The 19,461-nt window shown below is 41.3% G+C and overlaps 2 protein-coding genes across 3 annotated transcripts; one reads left to right on the plus strand and one right to left on the minus strand.

The window, feature by feature from the left end:
* Nucleotides 1-61: 61 nt before the first annotated feature.
* On the minus strand, nucleotides 62-5,019 carry abraxas1 (abraxas 1, BRCA1 A complex subunit). Of its 2 annotated transcripts, none has more exons than XM_044144207.1 (9): nucleotides 4,906-5,019; nucleotides 3,742-3,832; nucleotides 3,515-3,551; nucleotides 3,280-3,346; nucleotides 1,963-2,159; nucleotides 1,770-1,889; nucleotides 1,610-1,694; nucleotides 638-755; nucleotides 62-570 (listed from the first exon to the last, which is right to left on the minus strand). In XM_044144207.1, the coding sequence occupies exons 1-9, from the start codon at nucleotides 5,017-5,019 to the stop codon at nucleotides 317-319; spliced, it is 1,083 nt and encodes a 360-aa protein (XP_044000142.1). In that variant the 3' UTR covers nucleotides 62-316. The 2 variants fall into 2 exon arrangements, with proteins under 2 accessions (XP_044000142.1, XP_044000141.1); XM_044144206.1 differs by lacking the exon at nucleotides 4,906-5,019 and adding an exon at nucleotides 4,709-4,857.
* Nucleotides 4,933-16,545, plus strand: gpat3 (glycerol-3-phosphate acyltransferase 3). Its single transcript, XM_044144205.1, has 13 exons — nucleotides 4,933-5,070; nucleotides 5,952-6,123; nucleotides 6,240-6,306; nucleotides 9,970-10,258; nucleotides 10,571-10,645; nucleotides 10,976-11,065; nucleotides 11,524-11,617; nucleotides 11,685-11,800; nucleotides 13,035-13,090; nucleotides 13,176-13,261; nucleotides 13,339-13,467; nucleotides 15,385-15,464; nucleotides 15,870-16,545. The coding sequence occupies exons 2-13, from the start codon at nucleotides 5,980-5,982 to the stop codon at nucleotides 15,964-15,966; spliced, it is 1,323 nt and encodes a 440-aa protein (XP_044000140.1). The 5' UTR covers nucleotides 4,933-5,070; nucleotides 5,952-5,979; the 3' UTR covers nucleotides 15,967-16,545.
* Nucleotides 16,546-19,461: the final 2,916 nt, after the last annotated feature.

Below are 19,461 nucleotides of genomic sequence, written 5' to 3' on the forward strand. Positions count from 1 at the left end.
CCTGTGACGGAAACGATGGAAGACCTTTCAGTCAGTAATAAATAAGGCTGTGAGGCACAGATATAAAAATGAATTTATTCCAATAAATTCTAAAGAACAATTGTTATTCTGAACCATCTCCAGATGACAATATGTCACCAGTTCTCAGATTTGTTTATCTGGGAACTTAGAAAATACTCAGGATTTTTTTATTTAAAAAAAATATTCTTTTCAAATAAAACATATCTACATATTTTATTTCTGCAGTTAATTTAAGCCTAGCATTTATTTATTTCCCCTGCATTAGGGATGGACTTCCCTGATGCAGGATGCTGAGTCAGCAGTTGTTCCTCCTTCGTTTCCTGCCCCTGCCCTGCAGCGCCCCCCTCTGCTTTGTCCCACAGTCGTCCTGCAGCAGGGCAGGCTGCTCCTGCTCCCTGTCCGAGTCTGCTGCCTTCGTGTCTGTGCTGGGGACAGGGAAGGCCTGCAGGGACAGCCTCTGTGTGAGCAAGAGAGGGCAGGAGCCCAGCAGCGCTCTAACGGCCTTTAGCAGCAGCTGGTTGTTCCTGGGCTCAACTGGGCTGCTGGTTTCTATGGAAACAGACAGCATAAAGACTTGCCTGGAGCTGGAGCACCTGCAGGTGGATCTGTATCTTACCTGCAACTTTTTCTGTAGAGCTTTGCTGCTTCTCTCTGAGGTTCTTCCTCAAGGCTGAAACCTCCAGCTGCAGCGCTTCTACTGCACGCTCGCTCTCCTCCACCTCTCTGCACGCTTTCTGTCCACACACACACACACACACACACACACACACACACACACACAGCAAGACAGTCTGAAGACACAGGGCTCCCATACAGCCACCATGTCAAAACATAAGACTTCCACAGTCAGAGTAGCATAGGAACTCAAAATCTAAAAAATAAAACAGTAAGTAGGAGAGGAAGGAAAGGAGAAAAGTAGAGAGAAGAAAGAGGAAAGGAAGAGATGGAAGGGAAGAAAGGAGACTAAAGTGTGGTTTATCTGGTTCTGCTGGAGATTTCTTCCTGTTAAAGGGAGTTTTTCCTCTCTACTGTCGCTACAGTCATACACAGTATGCGGAATTTCTTTAAAATAAACCCTAGTTGCCCACCTCTGATGTAAACGATTGTCTCTGCGTGTTCATCCAGGAGCAGTGAACGCTGCAAGTCAATGATTTGATGCAACCTTATGGGATTCTTTAGAAACGTTTTAAGCTACTTCAATGTACAACTGTTAACTGTTTGATAACTAGTATCAATTGGAATGTATGTGGGATTGAATTGAAATTACTTTTTGTGAAATACCTTGAGATGACATTTGTTGTGATTTGGTGCTATATTAATAAACTGAATAAAGGGAAGAAAAAAAAAGTTCAAAATGGATGGGAAAAAAAGAAAAATGGGACAGATGGAATGGAGAGGAGAGGAATGACCAAAAGAGAAAAAAGGGAAAATGGGGTGAAGAAAGAAATGAATGAAGGAAGTGTGGATGGAATCACAAATTTTCCATACTAATCCAGAATGGGAAAATAAATCAACTTCTAGACTGTTCCAGACCGTGTAGGAATCCTGATGATGAGAACGTTGTGACGCTCCTTCACTCCTCCCTCACCTGCAGCTCCACCTGCAGAGAGTCGTTCATCTTGTTCATCTCATCCACCTCCTTCAGCAGCCCGCTGGGGGAGAAGAACCTGGACCTGGAACAGACGGCGGAGCTTTGTGAGCAGGAGCACAGCTGCTACCCGTCTGGGCCGGCGTTAAAGCAAAGCTACCTGTGTTTGTTCATGGTGAGGTCGTAGCCTGAAGCGGAGCAGGGAGCGGACACCTTCCAGTAGCTCTGCTGCTCCAGGAGACCCAGGTTGGTCACCAGCACCGGGATGTTCACGAAGCGCCTGTAGAGAGCAGAGGACAGCACTCCCTCAGTAAACACACCGAGCCGACCCGTTCCACTGGAGCGGGCGTCACCTGCTGCGGGATGTGAAGGCGGAGTACTCCATGCGGTGGGTGGAGTCTGTGGGGGTCACCCTGCTGGACGTCAGCAGCAGGAAGATCATGTGGGGGTTCTTCAGAGCGCTCTTCAGCTTCTCATGGACCAGCTTCTCCCTGAACGTCATGTGCTGCTCTGAGTGCCGGCGCTGCCGGTACCAACCAATAACACTGTCCTGCACCACAAACACCAGACTTCACCGAGACACACACACACACACCTCACCTGTCATCACACTACATCACACAAGGAGTGCTTACTCTACACTGGTAGAGATGAACTGATGTGATATTAATATCTATACCAGTGCCAATATTTAAAAAAAATTCAGATCAGGTATTGGTGACAATATGCCTGATCAATCCTGCTGAGTCTGTACACATGAAATACATCCACTAATGACATTACTAATGTCATTACTAATGTCATTAGGCCCACAGTCAAGTCTTACTTCAAAATGACATAAGACATATTTGTCTCTTAAACACTGAGATTTTGGACAAAATGTGAAAGAGCAACAAAACTGAAACACAATGAAAGCAAACGTGGGGTTTTAGATGATTGGTAAAGAAAAAATCTGAAAGGTGCAGCATGCATGTGTATGTCACCCACTTTATTTTAATGCCCTAAAATAAAATAAAATCACCTTCAGATATTAACTACAGCTGTGTCCAGTTTTATCTCAGTACAAACGCAGCTGTTCTGTTTCTGATCAGTCACCATCATGAAGACCAAGAAACCCATCAGATGGACCTGAGAGGAGGTCAGGATAAAAAAACTAGATCCCAAGATTTAGACTCCTCACTGAACTCTGATTCATGTGAACATGGAGCAACTGAACAGACAAAAAGTAAAATGGCAAAATGGCCAAGTCAAAGGTCAGACCTTCAACAGAGAATATGTGGTAAAATTGATTTTGAGAGAGGAGGGAGATCAACTTTGTGTTGTGGACATTATGAGCCAATTACACAGAGAAGTATCTTGCAAGACTGTGACAATAAGGTAAGTCATACAGGTTAGAATACAATCCCAATACATGCTACACGTTAAATGATAAGCCCACATACATTAAACACCCAAATTAACCTCACAGTCATGTTTTTGGACTTTGGGAGGAAACTGTAGTACTCAGAGAGAGAACCCATACATCCACAGGGAGAACATTCAGACTCCATACAGAAAGATTTGAACCCAAAACCTTCTCTAGCCTCACAGCCACTAGAACTGTGCAGCCTATATATAAACAGAAATGTCACCAAACCTTCCACAGAGAGCTGAACCCATCCCTCACCTACCTGCTTGTTATCTGCAAGCATCTCCTGCAGAACGTCCAGGTTCACCTCCCCAGAGCTGCTGTACAGACTGACACATGCGCACACCAAGTCAAAACAGCACACACACACACACACACACACACACACACACACACACACACACACACACACACACACACACACACACACCCACACACACACACACACACACACAGTAACAGCAACACTTTACTGATGGCTGATCTGCAGGACTCACGTGTTCAGCTTGAGGCAGGCGACGTGCTTCTGGATGTCTGTCGGACAAACACATTACATACAGTGATGACACACAACTGTTGAGCTCTACATACAGCTGAACATTTCTTGGAGTTTACATCACATTTTCAGATTTTTTTTTGTATACAGAAAATATGAATATAACACACCAAGACTAATAACAGACCTACATGACTCAATAATGGTACTGCACTAGTGGGTACTCACTGTATATTTCCTCAATGTGAATGTGGTCAGACTGGGAGTCACTGATGGTGACCTGTTCATGGAAGCTGCTTTCTCCCAGCACCAAGCCTTCCTGGCAGAGAGGAGAGAGCAGACATCAGGCTGCAGTCCAGCATACATTGCTCTCTGCTGCAGGAAGTAGCTCCTCAAGGTGTTATGAACAGTAAGACTGATGATAGAGAGATGTACTGCAACAGCAGGAAGACTTATTTCTCCTACTGGTTTATGTGAATGCTCCTCTTATGTGATCACTGTTGTCTGCAGAAGTGGAAGAGTTCTTTCTTGTTCTGCCCACTAAATTAATGAACAGACGTCTTATACTGGTAATGTTCCAAAGCCTTCAGCAACATGGAACATACAGTTAAATGTACTGTATATTTGACCTTATGTGGATTAAAGAAAATCACTATAAATTATAACGTGTCTCTCTCATTATTCCATTTTTTACAATAAAATAATTACAGTTATAATTCCACCCTGAAAAAACCCTCTCAATCAATATTTAAAAGCTCAAACTACGAGTATTATTGTATCCAGTCCTGCCATCACAACAGAGCCAAGATTCAAGTTAAAAATGGCTCTATGAATTTCACTGTGAAACTAAATATATGCCGAATATATCTATTGTACACAGTAGTTCTGCTGATGCACTTAATCAGTTTCTCGTTATGTATTTTCTTCTTGTAAAGGCATTACTCCTCAACACTTCAAAAATACTCGAGCAGAGTCTGGTGTGTTAGCTTGGTTTTAGTGTCACTGGAGCAGCTTTGAATGCTCTCGTTCATTTCATTCCCCACAGGACGTTAAATTACAAATAGGGCAGTTTAAAACCAGCTCACTATAAATTAACTTTGTAACTTCTTTGCCAACTGCCATAACTAGAAACAGCATCGCATCGTCAGCAAGAGTCGGAAAGCACTACTGTAAAAGTTCTAAAATACTTTCTCACCACGTCTGAGTCGCTGTTAACATGCTGGAACATGAGAGAAGCTAAAACAGTCCCCGAAATACGGACACTAGGCTCCGACATGATGCCTCTACATTTATCAAATCCAAACAACCGCCTTCTTCTACTTCTTCTACTTCCATGCACATAACAATATGCAGTACCACCCATATCTGGGTACTTGCCGCCACCTACCGTACCGGAGTATGTAAGACAAGGATTTGTCTCTGGGTTTCTTGATCTTGACGTGCTGCAGATTTCATAACACCCTCAGAGATCGTGTCCTCGTTCTTCTCTCCGTGGACCAAACTCATCCAGAGGTTCTGCTGAGATCAGCTGGACGCTGAGGGATCCTTCACTGTCAGGTCTGTTCTGCTACATCCACCCATGACATTTCTGTCAGTGCTAGTTCGGATGTTTTAAACATAGAGCGGTCTCTCCTGGTAATGTTTCCACGGGAAGTCCTCTCCCTTCAACAGGACGGTCACTGCAGGTCATTTATTAAACGTTTGGCGCTGTCAGATTTTCATTTACCTAACTATATATAACTTATTATTTCTTGTGGTTTACTGACTAATGTGCAGTAAATGCACGTGCACAGTTCATGCTTTTAAGTCTTCAAATGTTTCTGAATTTAAAGAAACAACAATATTTCATATTTGAGCTGTATCGTACCGTCCTTTGGTTGTGTTTATTAAATTAATAGTAAAGTGACTTTAAAATGTCGTTTACTAATTTAAAATCAAATGGGGTGTAGGCTAATATAGAATTCTGTCTCAGTAACCAGTAATAACATCAGCAGTTCTGTGTGTGTTGTGCGTTGTGCGCGTATGTGTGTTTAGGTATTTTCACACTCACTTAGAACAGTTGGGCTTGAAGTTAAGCTTTAAGAAGCAATGGACCAGTTAGTCCTCAGGTGCTCATGTGTTGTCAGGCAGGCTGTAACCTCAGCGTTGGACAGCTGCTTTAGGTCAGCAGACAGTCTAACCTCTAACCTCACTAGTTGCATTCTGCAGCATTGTTGAGCTATGGACTGGATTATGATCAATATTATAAAGCAACTGATTGTGAAAACACCCCTCTTGTAATTTCCCCACTTATCCTCTCTGGTTCCCATTTAGGATGTGCCATCTCTTTTCAAATATAACCATTTCTAGTTTGCACCAATTACTCTTGGAGGAGAGAAAAGATTATTAGTGAGTCACAGCAATTGGCTTGTTTGACTGAGATTGTTACTGGTTTGCAGATGATGAGGTGACCTGAGAGCCGCAGTGATGGAGAACCTTTGGTATGTGGCTGGGATCATTTTCCAGCTGTGGATGTTCGTGGTGGTGTTCTTCATCATGCTTCCCGCCATGTTCGGCCTTTCTCTGGGGGTCACTGAAGTCTACATCCAGGTTCTGGTCAAAATACTTGAGGTAATGTTCTTATTCTCAGTTCTGTTGGAGTTCTCACTAGAAAGTTGTGTGTGTTTGTTTAAGCATGCAGCAGTGTATTGTTCAAAATCATCAGGAAAACCCTGAATGTGTTGCAGTGGGCCACATTACGCATCCAGAGGGGCCGGCAGGAACAGCCCAGCTCCCCAGTCCCTCTGCATACAGGTCAGTCCTGTACGCCCAGAGAAGCATTACAGGTTTTTACGGAGATATTCAGATTTTCTATCTCAGTCATAAAAAATCCATGTTAGACTCATTTGTGACTCTACATCTGCTTGTCCGATTCTGATGTTCCTGCTGGGATGGACTGGCCTGTCCCCGGTCCATCCCATTCCACTTAAATCAAAGTTGCACTTTGATTTAAGTAAAACTTAAATGAAGGTCAACGATCCATAGGAATATCAGAGTTTCTAGAGATCTATTAAAGGAGCTCAGAGTCCATGGAGTTTACTGATGGCTTGATGGTGGAGCTGGGTTGTGTCAGCATCCTCGCTTTCCGGGTAAACTCCAAAAGCTTTTCCCTCAGGTTAGCCTTTATTTTCTCCTCTGTAAGGTTGACAATATGCCTGTCACCTTTCGGCAGGTTACATACATATTGTCACCTGCCGACTGTGACAATATGCTCCACATAATAACGGAAATAACCAAATAACTAGTGCAGAAATCAGGAGTTACCTCACTTAGTGACAAAAAACAATAGAAATAAAGCTTGGGAAAAGGACAGAACCAGTGAAGGATTAATATCAAAAATGCACAAATAACAATAATACAATAAAAATTCTAACAGATAAAAGAAGCAGTTTATGACATATTATAGGTCATGCAATTAAAACGGAATCATTTCATAAAGTCTAAGCAGCAGGAATAACCTGTAATTTCTGTTGATGAAATAAATGACATTGAAAATGGAACAAAGTAACTAAACATACAGGGAGCAAATAAAAAAGTTCTAACATAAATAATTTTGACAATAACAATGATAACGCCAAATGAATATTACAGATACATAACATAAGATTGAACTTTATTAAAACAGAATGTTTGAAGTTCAGTTCTGTTCTTCACTGTGTTCTAACATCACTCAGCTAGATGAGGAGCTCAGCTCTGGGTTAAAAGGTTTCTCTTGCAGTGGGACTCTTAAACTCTGGTTGCAACATGTGGAGAAGTTCTGCCACGGTGCTGCTGATCTTACATGAGGCGGTCTTTGGCAGATTCTTGTTCGGGCTTTAGTACACAGTGTTCTGCTGCAGGAAGGATTTGTTTTTCTAACACATGGCGATCATGTGACACTGTGAGAAAATCGGGACTGCCCATTGGTCGGCTGCACCATCTGATGTTGGGGTTGTCGCTCTGTGTGGGAAAACTCCTGGCTCGTCTCATGTTGATGATGCAACAGCAGGTTGTGTAACGGTAGCCAAAGAGCAGACTGAGATCAAATTTAGTTTAAACACACATGTGTTTGTTTAAGTTTAATTTGTGTGCACACACGCCAAGATCCACTGAACACAGTGAAGCCCTCCTTCTGAGTAATGAAGTGTGAAAAATGTTCACATTTGCCTCTGCCAGAGGTGATCATTTATTTTGGGGAATAAGTTTGAGAAAACAAACAAGTAGAGAGATGATAATGAAAGGAATCGTTAAGAGTAGGTAGTATCTTACCTGCAGCTTTGAACACTCATCTGTTTGTGAGAATATCCACTGTACAACATTGCTGCACTTATACAACAGAAAAGTATTTACTCTTTTGGCTTCTGGAATAAAACCACATTTTTAGAACACAGAGCTTATTGTGATAGCCAATCCTTTGCTGGACATGGTGTGTAGGTGTGGAGATGTCAATGTAATGCCCAGACTGGAGCTGTTCAGTTCAACTTGCAAACCTCAGGTCCGTCCATTCCATTCATTTAATTAGTTCTCAACAAAACTGGTATGACAAAGAAAACAGGAAGCTGAGGGAGACTCAGCTGTGCCTGTGGGGTTTAACATGAGGTCAGCAGCCTCATGATCCTCCACATGCTGTTAACATTACACACATTGTTCAGCTCTTGCCTGAATCTCATTTCATCTTCATTTTCCCAGCACACAAACAGCTGTGAGGAATTACCAACTATTGTTTTCATATTGAGCTTTCTGATAGTTTAACTATTCAGGGAGCTGAAGCTCCAGATGTCTATGCTGTGAAGATTGTTGTATTTGGTGGTTTACTCTGTGATCAAAAATCAGCACAAAAACAACAAATAAGCCTAAGAAATTTATAAAATGACTTTTTTAGTGTTATTTAAACTTTATTTGACCAGAAAACACCCACAATGGGACTTTGGGCAACATGACAACAGGTCCTGTCTAAGCTCACATCACAACAGCTGCCAGTTGGTGTAAGAGTTTGGATTGATATGCATCATCAGTCCAAACTGTAATGATCTGGGTTTGGTTTGCAGGCGCAGAACCCGGGCAGCTTGCAGTTACTGAGTAAACTACAAGGCACTCTGCATGCTAGTATTATTTGTTGGTTTCCCATAAATGCAATTCCTTACAATAGACTGTGGGTAGACTATGAAAAGTAAGTGATAGGAAATAAAGTCACTAAGCCAGGGGTGTCAAAGTCAAATGGACGGAGGGCCAAATAAAAAATCTAGCTACAAGCCGAGGGCCGGACTGATCAAATGTTCATTGAGATTTTTTTAAATGACGCATTTGGTCTAGTGCAGCGGACCGGCCCTTCGTAAATTTCCTGCGGACCGGGGGGGGGGGGGTGCGCGCGTTGTGAGGATCGAACGGGGGGTTTGGGGGTGCGCGCGTTGTGAGGATCGAACGGGGCGTTTGGGGGTGCGCGCGTTGTGAGGATCGAACGGGGCGTTTGGGGGTGCGCGCGTTGTGAGGATCGAACGGGGCGTTTGGGGGTGCGCGCGTTGTGAGGATCGAACGGGGGGTTTGGGGGTGCGCGCGTTGTGAGGATCGAACGGGGGGTTTGGGGGGGGGGGCATCTCGCATTTTTTCAGACGGGCTGCCGGCTTGCTGCGGGCCGGTTCTAATAATAGATCAAGATCATCCCAGGGGCCGTAGAAAATCTTCTCGCGGGCCGGATGTGGCCCGCGGGCCTTGACTCTGACATATGTGCACTAAGCCAACCCTTTAAGTTGCCTACAACTGTATGCTAAGTACTGCCTTATCTGCACAAACTGACCACAAGCGTCGCCATGCATGAACTGGAGAGTAACTGGACCGTGGGGTCGGTCGACTCTTGAAGTGCTGTTGAGACTCTTCACTAATGTAAATGACCAGATGCCTTATCAGGTGCAAAACCCCCCATTGTGGGTCTAATCTGATACATTTATCAGTATAAAGTCTTGTTGGTAGCTGGTATGAGATGGTCTGAACAGGGTGAATCAACCAATATCAATCTGTTCATATCTGCTTCAGAAAAAGCTATTTCGTTTTTTCTTTAAAAAAAAAAAATTGTCTAAAGATTTTATAGTTTAACCCTCCCAACCCCACTAAGGGACATGGGTGAACAGAAAATGGATGGATGGATGGATTTCATATTTTAAAGAACTTTACATCTTGAGCAATAATCACTGGATCTTTACTGGATTTTTCTATTTTTTATCTTTGTGTCTTGCTGAACCTCAGAGGAAGTTTTTGTCCACCTCTGGGCTTTAAAAAGTTTTTGAAATGAAAATCTGTGTTAATAATGTTAATCATTAAAACAAATATGTCATGCTTTCCCATAAAAATCTAATAACTTAAAGGTGAAACTCTGGCCCAGGGCCTTTTTCCTGCTGTGACATGAAGGTAGAACTACATCTGGTTCTGCTGGTTGTCTTGCAGGGATCATAGAGCGAGCCGGGGGGTCCATGGAGGAGGAGATGTGGCAGCTCCGGTGCTCTCGGCCCGAGGGGGCCAGGGCCTTCTGTTTGAGCGATGGTGTGTATTTCTGTAAGAAGGGTCTGGAGAGCATTGTGGAGGACCAGGTGACGCAGAGATTTTCCTCAGAGGAGTTGGCTTCCTGGAACCTTCTGACCCGCACCAACCAAAACTTCTACTACATCAGCCTCCGCCTCACCATCATCTGGGGCCTTGGAGTCTTCGTGCGATACTGCATCCTCTTACCCTTCAGGTCAGTCAGTGTGACACAGATCAGCCTCCCAGAGGCTGGGACAGACATGAGACTAGAAGCTGCTAAGAGTTCAGCTTCCTCTGGCTGACAGTGACTAAACACAAAGACTGAGTCATGACAGAAATATATTCTGTTTTATTATTTGATATGGAGCTTAATGTCAGACAAATGATCTGAAACACAGAGTACTGCTGAAACTCCTCTCACAGGGGTTTTCTCTGTTATATATAAGAAAAATAAAGAAGTATGTCAAAGTTCAATCTGTGAGCAGTTTAACATGAATGTGTTAGAAGACTATGTGACTTTCTGCAGGATTGCTCTGGCCTCTACTGGTCTCTCCTGGCTGGTGATTGGAACAACTTTGGTTGGATTTCTGCCTGAGAGCAGGTAAAATACAAGAAATAAACACATCAGTCCAGTGTCTTCTAAAATGATAAATACTTGTAATGTATTTTATTTGGATTTTATGCAATTGACCAAAACAAAACACATTTCTGAAGAGCAAATTCTTTTTGGATAAATTCTTGAAAAATGTCGTGTTCCTTTGAATTTCCTGCTCTATGTTGGTCTCTCATGTAAAATACAATGAGGTTTAGGGCTGTAAAAATGTACAATAAATCAGAAGTGTGATGAGTATTTTGCTTTGAAAAGCATCGCTCTATTTTTAAAGCGTATTCTGAAGCCGTCCCAATTCTCCTGGGTTTTTCTATGTATCAGTGCAAAGAACTGGCTGAGTGAGCTGGTCCACCTGACCTGCTACAGGATCTGTGCCAGAGGACTGTCCGCTACCATCCACTACCACAACAAGTCAGTCACACTCCAACTTCCAACACTTTACTGTACTTTTCATTCAAAGTTGTTAGTTTGCAAAATGTAGAGTTTAAAGAACAAAGTCTAAACTTAGACATTAAATGACAAATGATTTTCAAACCCTGTCGTTTCTTTTCTTATTTTGTGAAATGAAATGATTGGCAGAAAAACAGCCTAATAATAAAAATGTATTATGCTCTCATTAAAATTAAATGAAACCAGATGCTAGATAATAGGATTCATGCATATAGACTCATATTTTTTTCCCCATGCCTTATTGTTGAGCTGATGGAAATGTTTTTTTCAACTAAAATAAGATGGCTCTTTAGAAGAATTTGCACAGACTGTTCACAGTTTGAATGTGAAAATTTGAAAGTTAGGAATTGCTGTTCAGTTTCCTAACTTTAGTCAGTGTTGTGAGATCCACATTGGCCTGTGTGCTGGTGTTTCTGCAGAGAGAACAGGCCTCAGAAGGGAGGAATATGTGTTGCGAACCACACCACCCCCATCGACGTGGTGATCCTGGCCAATGATGGTTGCTACGCCATGGTGAGTCTTCCTTCCGGGGAATATCAGTGAGTCTGTGACTCCTTCTGTAATCCCACCTTGTCCACAGGTCGGACAGACTCATGGAGGTCTGCTGGGGATCCTTCAGAAGTCCATGGTCAGGGCCTGCCCCCATGTCTGGTTCGAGAGGTCGGAGATGAAGGACCGAAACGCAGTGACCAGGAGGTGACGACAAGGTTCACATGACAAGTTTTATGACAACTAGTTAGAAAAAAACTCCTAAAAAATACAAATCTAGAGCAAGAACAATTAATGGACTTTATTTCTACGGACCGATGTGACATAAAAACTAAGGCAGACAATCGATGTCTCAATCTGAGTCCAGCTGTAGCATTAGGATGAGCCCCTCCCACTCAGACTGTCAGATGAGATTATGTGTTGAACATTCAGTATTATCAGGAGTGTCGCCTTGATTCTTTCAGACACGTTAGAGAAATCCTTTAATCTCTCTTGAGCAAAACACTTGCGCCACCTTGCCTGCTGGTGTTGGTCAGAGGGTCCAGTGCTGCCTCTGTCAGACTGCTGCAGGGCAGCATGTGAATGACTGAATGTAACGTGAAGTGTTTTCTGTCAAGGGACAGACTTGACAAAGTGCTATACACGTAAAGGCCATTTGCCTTTTTTCTTCTCCACAGTTGCTCCATGCATGCTCAGTATGAGGGAATGCTGTAAAGTCAACAACACAATTCAGGCGCCCCCTGCTGGTCCAGGAGGAATGAATTCTGCAATTCAATCAGGCTGGGTTTCCTTAGAAACGTTTGAATCCACTTTGAATAATAAATTGAGCTTATTGTACAGTTTGATAACGAGGATCAATTGGAATGCATATGTGACTGGATTGAAATCACGTTTTTGAGATGACACTTGTGGTGAATTGGTCCTATAAACAAACTGAATTGAAATGAACTGATGAACAAAGTACTAAACAGAAAAACATGAAATTAAAGGAAGGCAAAATAAAAACTTGCAAGACCGTGAAACAAAGCAAGAAAAAAGATAAAGAAAGCCAAGCAATACAAAACTAAAACCTCAAAATCACACTGAAGAAAACACAGACTGCAGGAGCTGCATGCAATCCAGCGGTCAGCCCAGACTCCCAGTTCAGCTCAGACTATCACACTGGATGACTCATTCTGAGTCATGCCTTCAGCAAATGGGTTCACCTCACACATGATTGGTTACTCTCATGCTTTGTGACCACACTACAGGAAGAATACACTACGTGGTCACTGTTAAAGATGATTCAGGATTTATTTAACCCAGTAAAGAACCAGAGGTTGAGGCGCTCTGTGTGAACTCACAGTGAGGAGATCTGCTTTGTTTTAAATGAACTGAAATCAAGTTGAGATTGTTTGACTGTTGTGTGGATTTACGTCCCTTTACGTCCCTGTCTCTGCAGACTGAGACATCACGTCGCTGCAAAGACCAAACTTCCCATCCTCATATTTCCTGAAGGTCTGAGTCTTCTGTCACGTTGTACATAAACATGATCATGATCATTTTCATGGTTTGGTGACGTTTGTCTATTTGTTTCCAACAGGAACATGTGTCAACAACACCTCAGTCATGATGTTCAAAAAGGGAAGCTTTGAAATTGGAGGAACCATTTATCCAGTAGCTATTAAGGTAGAAACAAGCAGTTGGACTCTGCTGGTTCTCCGGTTCAGGTTGAAGTGAAACGGTTTGCTTTGTGTCTGTTCCAGTACGACCGTCGCTTTGGGGATGCTTTCTGGAACAGCAGCAAATACAACATAGTTAGCTACCTGCTGCACACGATGACCAGCTGGGCCATAGTGGTCAATGTGTGGTACCTCCCTCCCATGACCATACAGGTACTCACTGCTCCTTTCAATACCTCAGACTGGCTGTCAGCACAATCACAAACTGTAACCAAGCCCCCAGCCACCTTACTGCAGATAGGTTTTATGTTATTGAAGAAACAAAATGAGCAGAACAAGATTTTTTTTAAAAAACTTGCGATGGTGATATCAGGTATATGTCTGGTTTCTTCTTTCCTCTCCTAATCTGCACTTCCATCATTCTGTGACCTTTAGCATTCTGGACAACATCATGTCTAGTGTGAACATCTCCTGCTGTGAGACTGTCCAGCTGGCTAAATATGAAAAATGCAAATCTATAATATATGAATATATTAACCAGCAATTGTCGCTCTCCAAACAGTCCATAGTAAAATGAACATTGGGTTTTCTTTTTAAGATGGAACATGTAGGCTAACTGACACCTTTGTTCACATTTTAGAAACATTGCATACATTAAAAAATATTCATCTAGTAGTGTGTCTTTTAAATAAAGGACATAATGAATAAGAAGGTTGCAGGTGAATGTAATGTCAGGGCTGGTAACAAACACTCTTCTAGTTCCTTCCCTGATATGTTGGTATACGTTTCATTTTGACCTGTAGATGGCAGTCTTGACCTGTGAAGATTCACTTCCACAGATATTTCTTACAAACTTCACTGCTTCACTGTTAGACCTGTTCTCATGGGTTTGCGATAAAGATAATTTCTAAACATTTCAGAATGCTAGAGAATTTATGAACACAATTTTATTAAAACATGTATAGATTGTTCATTTTGCCTCAAAATAACAACATTGCACTTGATGCTAGCAGTCTGAAGCGGAGTGCAAAGTAGATTTTTGCAATAATGTTAATTTTCAAAATTATTTATAGTCCTTAGAATTTCAGATGATAACCTTCATGGTAACGTAGAGTCTATTGAAAAACTGTAGCAGTAAAGTTTATGAAGAACCAGATTTTTATTTAAATGCAGACCAAATTAATAATCACCTAGCTTTAAAGGGGCAGTATCGTGTAAAATTAACTTTTTTGTTATAATGTTATTATCTCATCCTTGACTGATGCCTTGATTCTTTCATGCATGTTTGAGAACTCCTTTAATCTCCCATGTCAACCATTCAGCTGTGCAAAACACAGACCTAGCTCCTTAGAGAGGGTCTTCCTCTAAGTTGTAGTTTCCAAGCCTCCACGCTTCCACCTCACAAAACAGCCAAGTGGGCTAGTGGACTCCTTCAAACTAGCCAGCAGCGATTAGTAAACACCTGCTGGAACTGAGCATCTGCTGAGCTGTTAAGCATTGCTGGTAGAAACATTGTTAAAGGTTTAATGAAGTAGCACAGCTGGAGCTTTTAAAGATTTCAATGTGTTAATTTACAAAGTCACATTTCTTTTAAGTCATATTTGATACATTTAACATTTTATAACAATTGAAGTTCACCTCCACACATTTGATGGTGCTATAAAATGACACTGTGTGCCTGGAAAATACATCATCCTGTCTCTTTAAACTACACACAACACTCAATACAAATGCAGGCAGTGCAGAGACCTCTAAACCAATCACAATTATTTCTCTGCATGTTTGCTTCTAAGAGTGAGATGCAGAAACCAAACAAGAATTTTATTACTTTGTTGTTTTTTATATGACTCACCTGATTATCTGGGCCACTTTTGAAAGAGTTTTAAAATTGGACGGAACTGGTTTTCTCCATCAGCCACAAAATAGGTTTTGCAATATCTTAATAAGAAGTCCAAGCATATAGCTGTGTGTGATTATAATTGTACTGATTTTAATTAATTCACTTGATTTAAGGGTAAACCACAAAATCATCCAACCTGAAAGTCTCCATCCAGACCTGCCCAGTTCTTTCTACTGTAGGTCTGAGCTGCTGTGTTTAGTTCTGACTGACTGCTTATGTGTTGTGAGCAGGATGGAGAGGATGCAACTCAGTTTGCCAACAGAGTCAAGTCTGTCATTGCTCATCAGGGTGGACTGCTGGACCTGGCGTGGTGAGGACTCAACACACTGATTAGATCTGATCTGTTCTCTGTAACTCATCCCACTGTGCAACTGAATATTGCTCCTAACTTACAAGTTAATCATCTAAGTGATTAAATGTTCTGCAAAGGTTTGAATGACAAGAAATAAAGGCAAAGAGAATAGCAGACAGGAAATAAAGCAACTTATAGAACCTGGTGGACTCACAAAGAAAGACAGACCAGCTCATGAGACGTATGTGGCTAGAGTTCAGGAAGGTCAGAAGGTCACAGAGGCTAACATGGAGATGCACATGTGGGAAGTTCTCTTTCAGTGTAATTGTTATGTATTTGTGCACTGCAAACCTTCACAGTGTGGTGGCAGCCATTTTTAGCTGAATGGTTCTAAACATGAGGCTGTAAATGTGCTTTTTATAGGGATGGAGGACTGAAGAGATACAAAGTGAAGGATTCCTTGAAGGAGGAGCAGCAGAAGATGTACAGCAACATCATAGTGGGACAAAACGACATCTGAACCACAAAAACATGCAGCGAGACCAGAGAGGATCAATAATGCTGGATCAATGAAGAACATGTGATCAGCTGTAAGCTTGGAAATTGATGAAGTATCAGAAGCTGAAGCTGACTGTTCCATTAGGGAGGACGGTGTTACTATTCCACCAGGCTTTTGTTTTCATTTAATGTTTTGTATGTACTTTGTGTGTGTGTGTGTGTGTGTGTGTGCGTGTTTGGGGGGGGAGTGCGTGTGTGTGCGTGCGGTAATGTCCATCCACCAGCAGGGAGCAGTGTGTGATAACAGTCTTTCTGTCTTGCTCCTCCTTGGATTGGAGGACATGTCCTGTTTCTCTTACAGGCAGTGTCACCACGGCGATGGTGTTCTTTCTGTGTGAGAATGTGGGACTTTATTTTTATAGAGCTGTAGTTATAGAACAGAAAATGGAAAAAAAGAAGAAACTTAAAGATGCATCATTCACTGATTGATCCTACATTCATTTTTAAAAATTACATTTTCATGTGATCGTCAGATATTTGACGGTACTTTATGACTGCAGGAATGTGTAATAAATTGTGGATTTTTAAAAAAATGACTTCTTCCCTTTTTCATGCTTTTCTGTACAAATTAAAGAGAGTAGTTTTATTTTCACACTTTTTAAATGTCAAATACTTTGGAATTTTAAGCCCGTACTGCAGAAAGTATAAAACTGTGGGGATTGAAATGGAAAGAAAAGGTGAAATAGATGAGTTATTGACATTTCTTTTTTCAGATAGTTACATGTTTGGTTCACAAATCCTGGAATATGTGACTGGACAGCTTTAGTATGGTATTCTAACCAAAAATGTAATCATTAAGTGATTATTTTATTTTTTTTTATTGTCTAAGAAAAAGTTCAGTCAAAGTGAGGTTTTCTAATCCAAAACACAATGAAGGGACTGTGAGATCTGTTCATTCTGACTGTGGTTCTGCTCACCTAAAACACAAGAATTAAACTCACGCTGTCAACACCGGACCCTCTACTGGAGATGTTTCCTTTTAGGGGAAACAAAAGTCAATTTGCTGTGTATTCCCACAACACTAAATGAAAATCTTGGTACATAAAATGTTTTTTCTACATTAATATTAAAGCTCCTTATAATGTAATTGTCCAGAGACTGAACATAACATATATCAATCACACTTAATATAATGAGCGTTAAATCATCTTGAAATTAAGCTAATTTTAATTATGGCAGCCAGTTAGTCCATATTTAATAACTGTAATAATTCATATAACACAGTAGTGATAAAACAATACACAGCATGGAGAAAATGATTTGAAATACTGTGATTTTTAAAAAACAGTAATAGTGCTGTAAACTACTTACAATGGTGACAATAATAAACAGTGATACTCATCAAACCTTACATGTACTGTGAAAAAATGAAAATAAATAAATCACAGAAGTGAAACCTTAAATACTGAAACAACAGCAGTATGTTTCAGTATTCAGTCTGCAGACCTGACTGAACAGCTGTTATAATTACATCAATTTCATCATTTGTGAAACATGCTGTCAAGGTCAATGATAATACATTCAGTATCGTGTTTTAAATTCAGTTTTATTTTTTATTGTTTAATATCTAAGAAGCAGGTCAGAGAATGGGATTTTTTTTTTTTTGAAACTCAGAGAAGAGGTCAGAGGTCAGAGCCGACAATGCATCACACTGTCATGTATTTTATACTATGACTAAAACATATAAATCAGGTGGCACTGGATTTGAAATGCTTCAAACCTACTTCTGCTGATAAAAAAAAAAAAAAAAATCAACCTATATTTTATACACATCAATTATTTTAAGACATTTAAACTATTTTTGTCACTTGTTTGCAATAATTCTCCTAGTTGTAGTTCATAAATATTGAGGTTCAGCTTCAAAGAATCTTGTAAATACATGACTTCATTATAACTGAAATAATAAATTAGAATTATTATTAGATCTGATGATAAACTGAATGCAGTAGAGCTTTAATGTAAAGAGGCAACAGAACCTGATCCATTTAAAAGTCGTGTTTGTGCATTAAAGTGTCTTTGGACGGATCCAGCTGCGATGTGTGATGTCTGCCGAGCCTGTCCTCCTGAACAGGACTAAAACCTGTTGGTGTCCTTGTGAGAAGGAGATGCTAGATGAGACAGAAGAGAGCTGCAGATCAGCGCCGGTGGCAACATGTTTACTGTGACGGCGCTTTAATAAAGAAAGCAGAGAGTGTGAAATAGCATGGAGTTATTCTTCCACACACAAGCAGGCTTACATTTCACAGCCTCTCCTCCTCCTCTTCATCCGCCCGACTGTAATAACAATCCCACAACTCAAATTGCTTGAACAGAAATGTTTGTTCTCTCCTAACAAGATTGTGAATTATTAATAGGATCTAAAGCCGGTTCTATAACCCGATTGTTGAGGTGGGACTCTTGGCGAGCGATGCTGCACCACACCATTTACTGTGATGTATGTGTCTGCACATCTTTATGTCCAATTTAATGTGATTCAGATAGATTTCAGAGGGACATCATAAAAGGCATTGGAGTGACCCCGACTGTGGACTCCATACAACCACACCGTCTGTCCCAATATGTTAATTCGATTTTGTTCAATTTTACTCTTACCCGGGGCTGATCCATACAAATGCAATGCAGGTACACTAAGTAAATATGAATACATTTCCAAATTGAATCCAAGTGAGTGTAGTCTGCAGAGGACATCATTTTAAATGGTGCTGTGCTGGGAAGTGAGCGGTCACAGGGTAAATGACTGAGGCTCCCTCTAAGACTTGCCATTAGTTGGAGTGTAATGCCTTTAAATACATTGTTCTGCCATCTATTCTGTGCTGCTGTGGTAATGTATGTCATGCTGAGGAGGTACAATGCAGCTGCAGGGAGGGATCAATACAAGTCCTGGGATGTGCCCACTGTGCTGCTGCTTCTGTTTAACTCTGAGGTTAAACACAAACCTGTATTAAATGGTAATTTCATGCTAAGGCATTTCATCCACTTCATCCACACCCATCATACCCGTCCCTCTGAAAACAAACTCTGGCTTTGAACTGCAGCTGTTGGTTGCAGTCTCCAGTTTGTGTTACTAGATGTCATCCCATCATTTCACTCAACATTTAAAGAGGAAAAATATGTTAAATACATTTGTTTTTAGCTTTACATCAAGTTATAATATTATTCCCTCATTAAAAACAAACCTTTGTGCATATTTGAGAAATCCTCTGATCTCCATGGCAACCATTCTGGGTGCATAAACACTTGCTCTTCCCACAAAGTGACTCTGAACGTCTGCCTCACAGAGAACCCGTCCATTACGCCGCCCCAGCTCTGCTCCTCTAGACTAGCAGCAGCAATCAGCAAATATCTGGTGGAAGTGCATGTCTGCTAATCTGATCATACAAACTAATTCTCAGTCCAATGCTCCTAAGGACGGTTGTTAATGGCGTCATGGAGAAGCATTACTGTGATGACATGCTGA

The sequence above is a fragment of the Gambusia affinis genome, linkage group LG17 (genome assembly GCF_019740435.1).
Source record: "Gambusia affinis linkage group LG17, SWU_Gaff_1.0, whole genome shotgun sequence".
Lineage (NCBI taxonomy): Eukaryota > Metazoa > Chordata > Actinopteri > Cyprinodontiformes > Poeciliidae > Gambusia > Gambusia affinis.

Excerpts from the sequence above, each read along its gene's own strand:
- abraxas1 (XM_044144207.1), bottom strand. The coding sequence starts at position 5,019 with ATGAGTTTGGTCCACGGAGAGAAGAACGAGGACACGATCTCTGAGGGT. Across the intron at positions 3,833-4,905 it reads TCCTTGTCTTACATACTCCG|GAAGGCTTGGTGCTGGGAGA; the intron begins GTACGGTAGGTG and ends CCTCTCTGCCAG. Across the intron at positions 1,890-1,962 it reads GCCTTCACATCCCGCAGCAG|GCGCTTCGTGAACATCCCGG; the intron begins GTGACGCCCGCT and ends TGCTCTCTACAG.
- gpat3 (XM_044144205.1), top strand. The coding sequence starts at position 5,980 with ATGGAGAACCTTTGGTATGTGGCTGGGATCATTTTCCAGCTGTGGATG. Across the intron at positions 10,259-10,570 it reads TGCATCCTCTTACCCTTCAG|GATTGCTCTGGCCTCTACTG; the intron begins GTCAGTCAGTGT and ends GACTTTCTGCAG. Across the intron at positions 11,801-13,034 it reads CGAAACGCAGTGACCAGGAG|ACTGAGACATCACGTCGCTG; the intron begins GTGACGACAAGG and ends CTGTCTCTGCAG.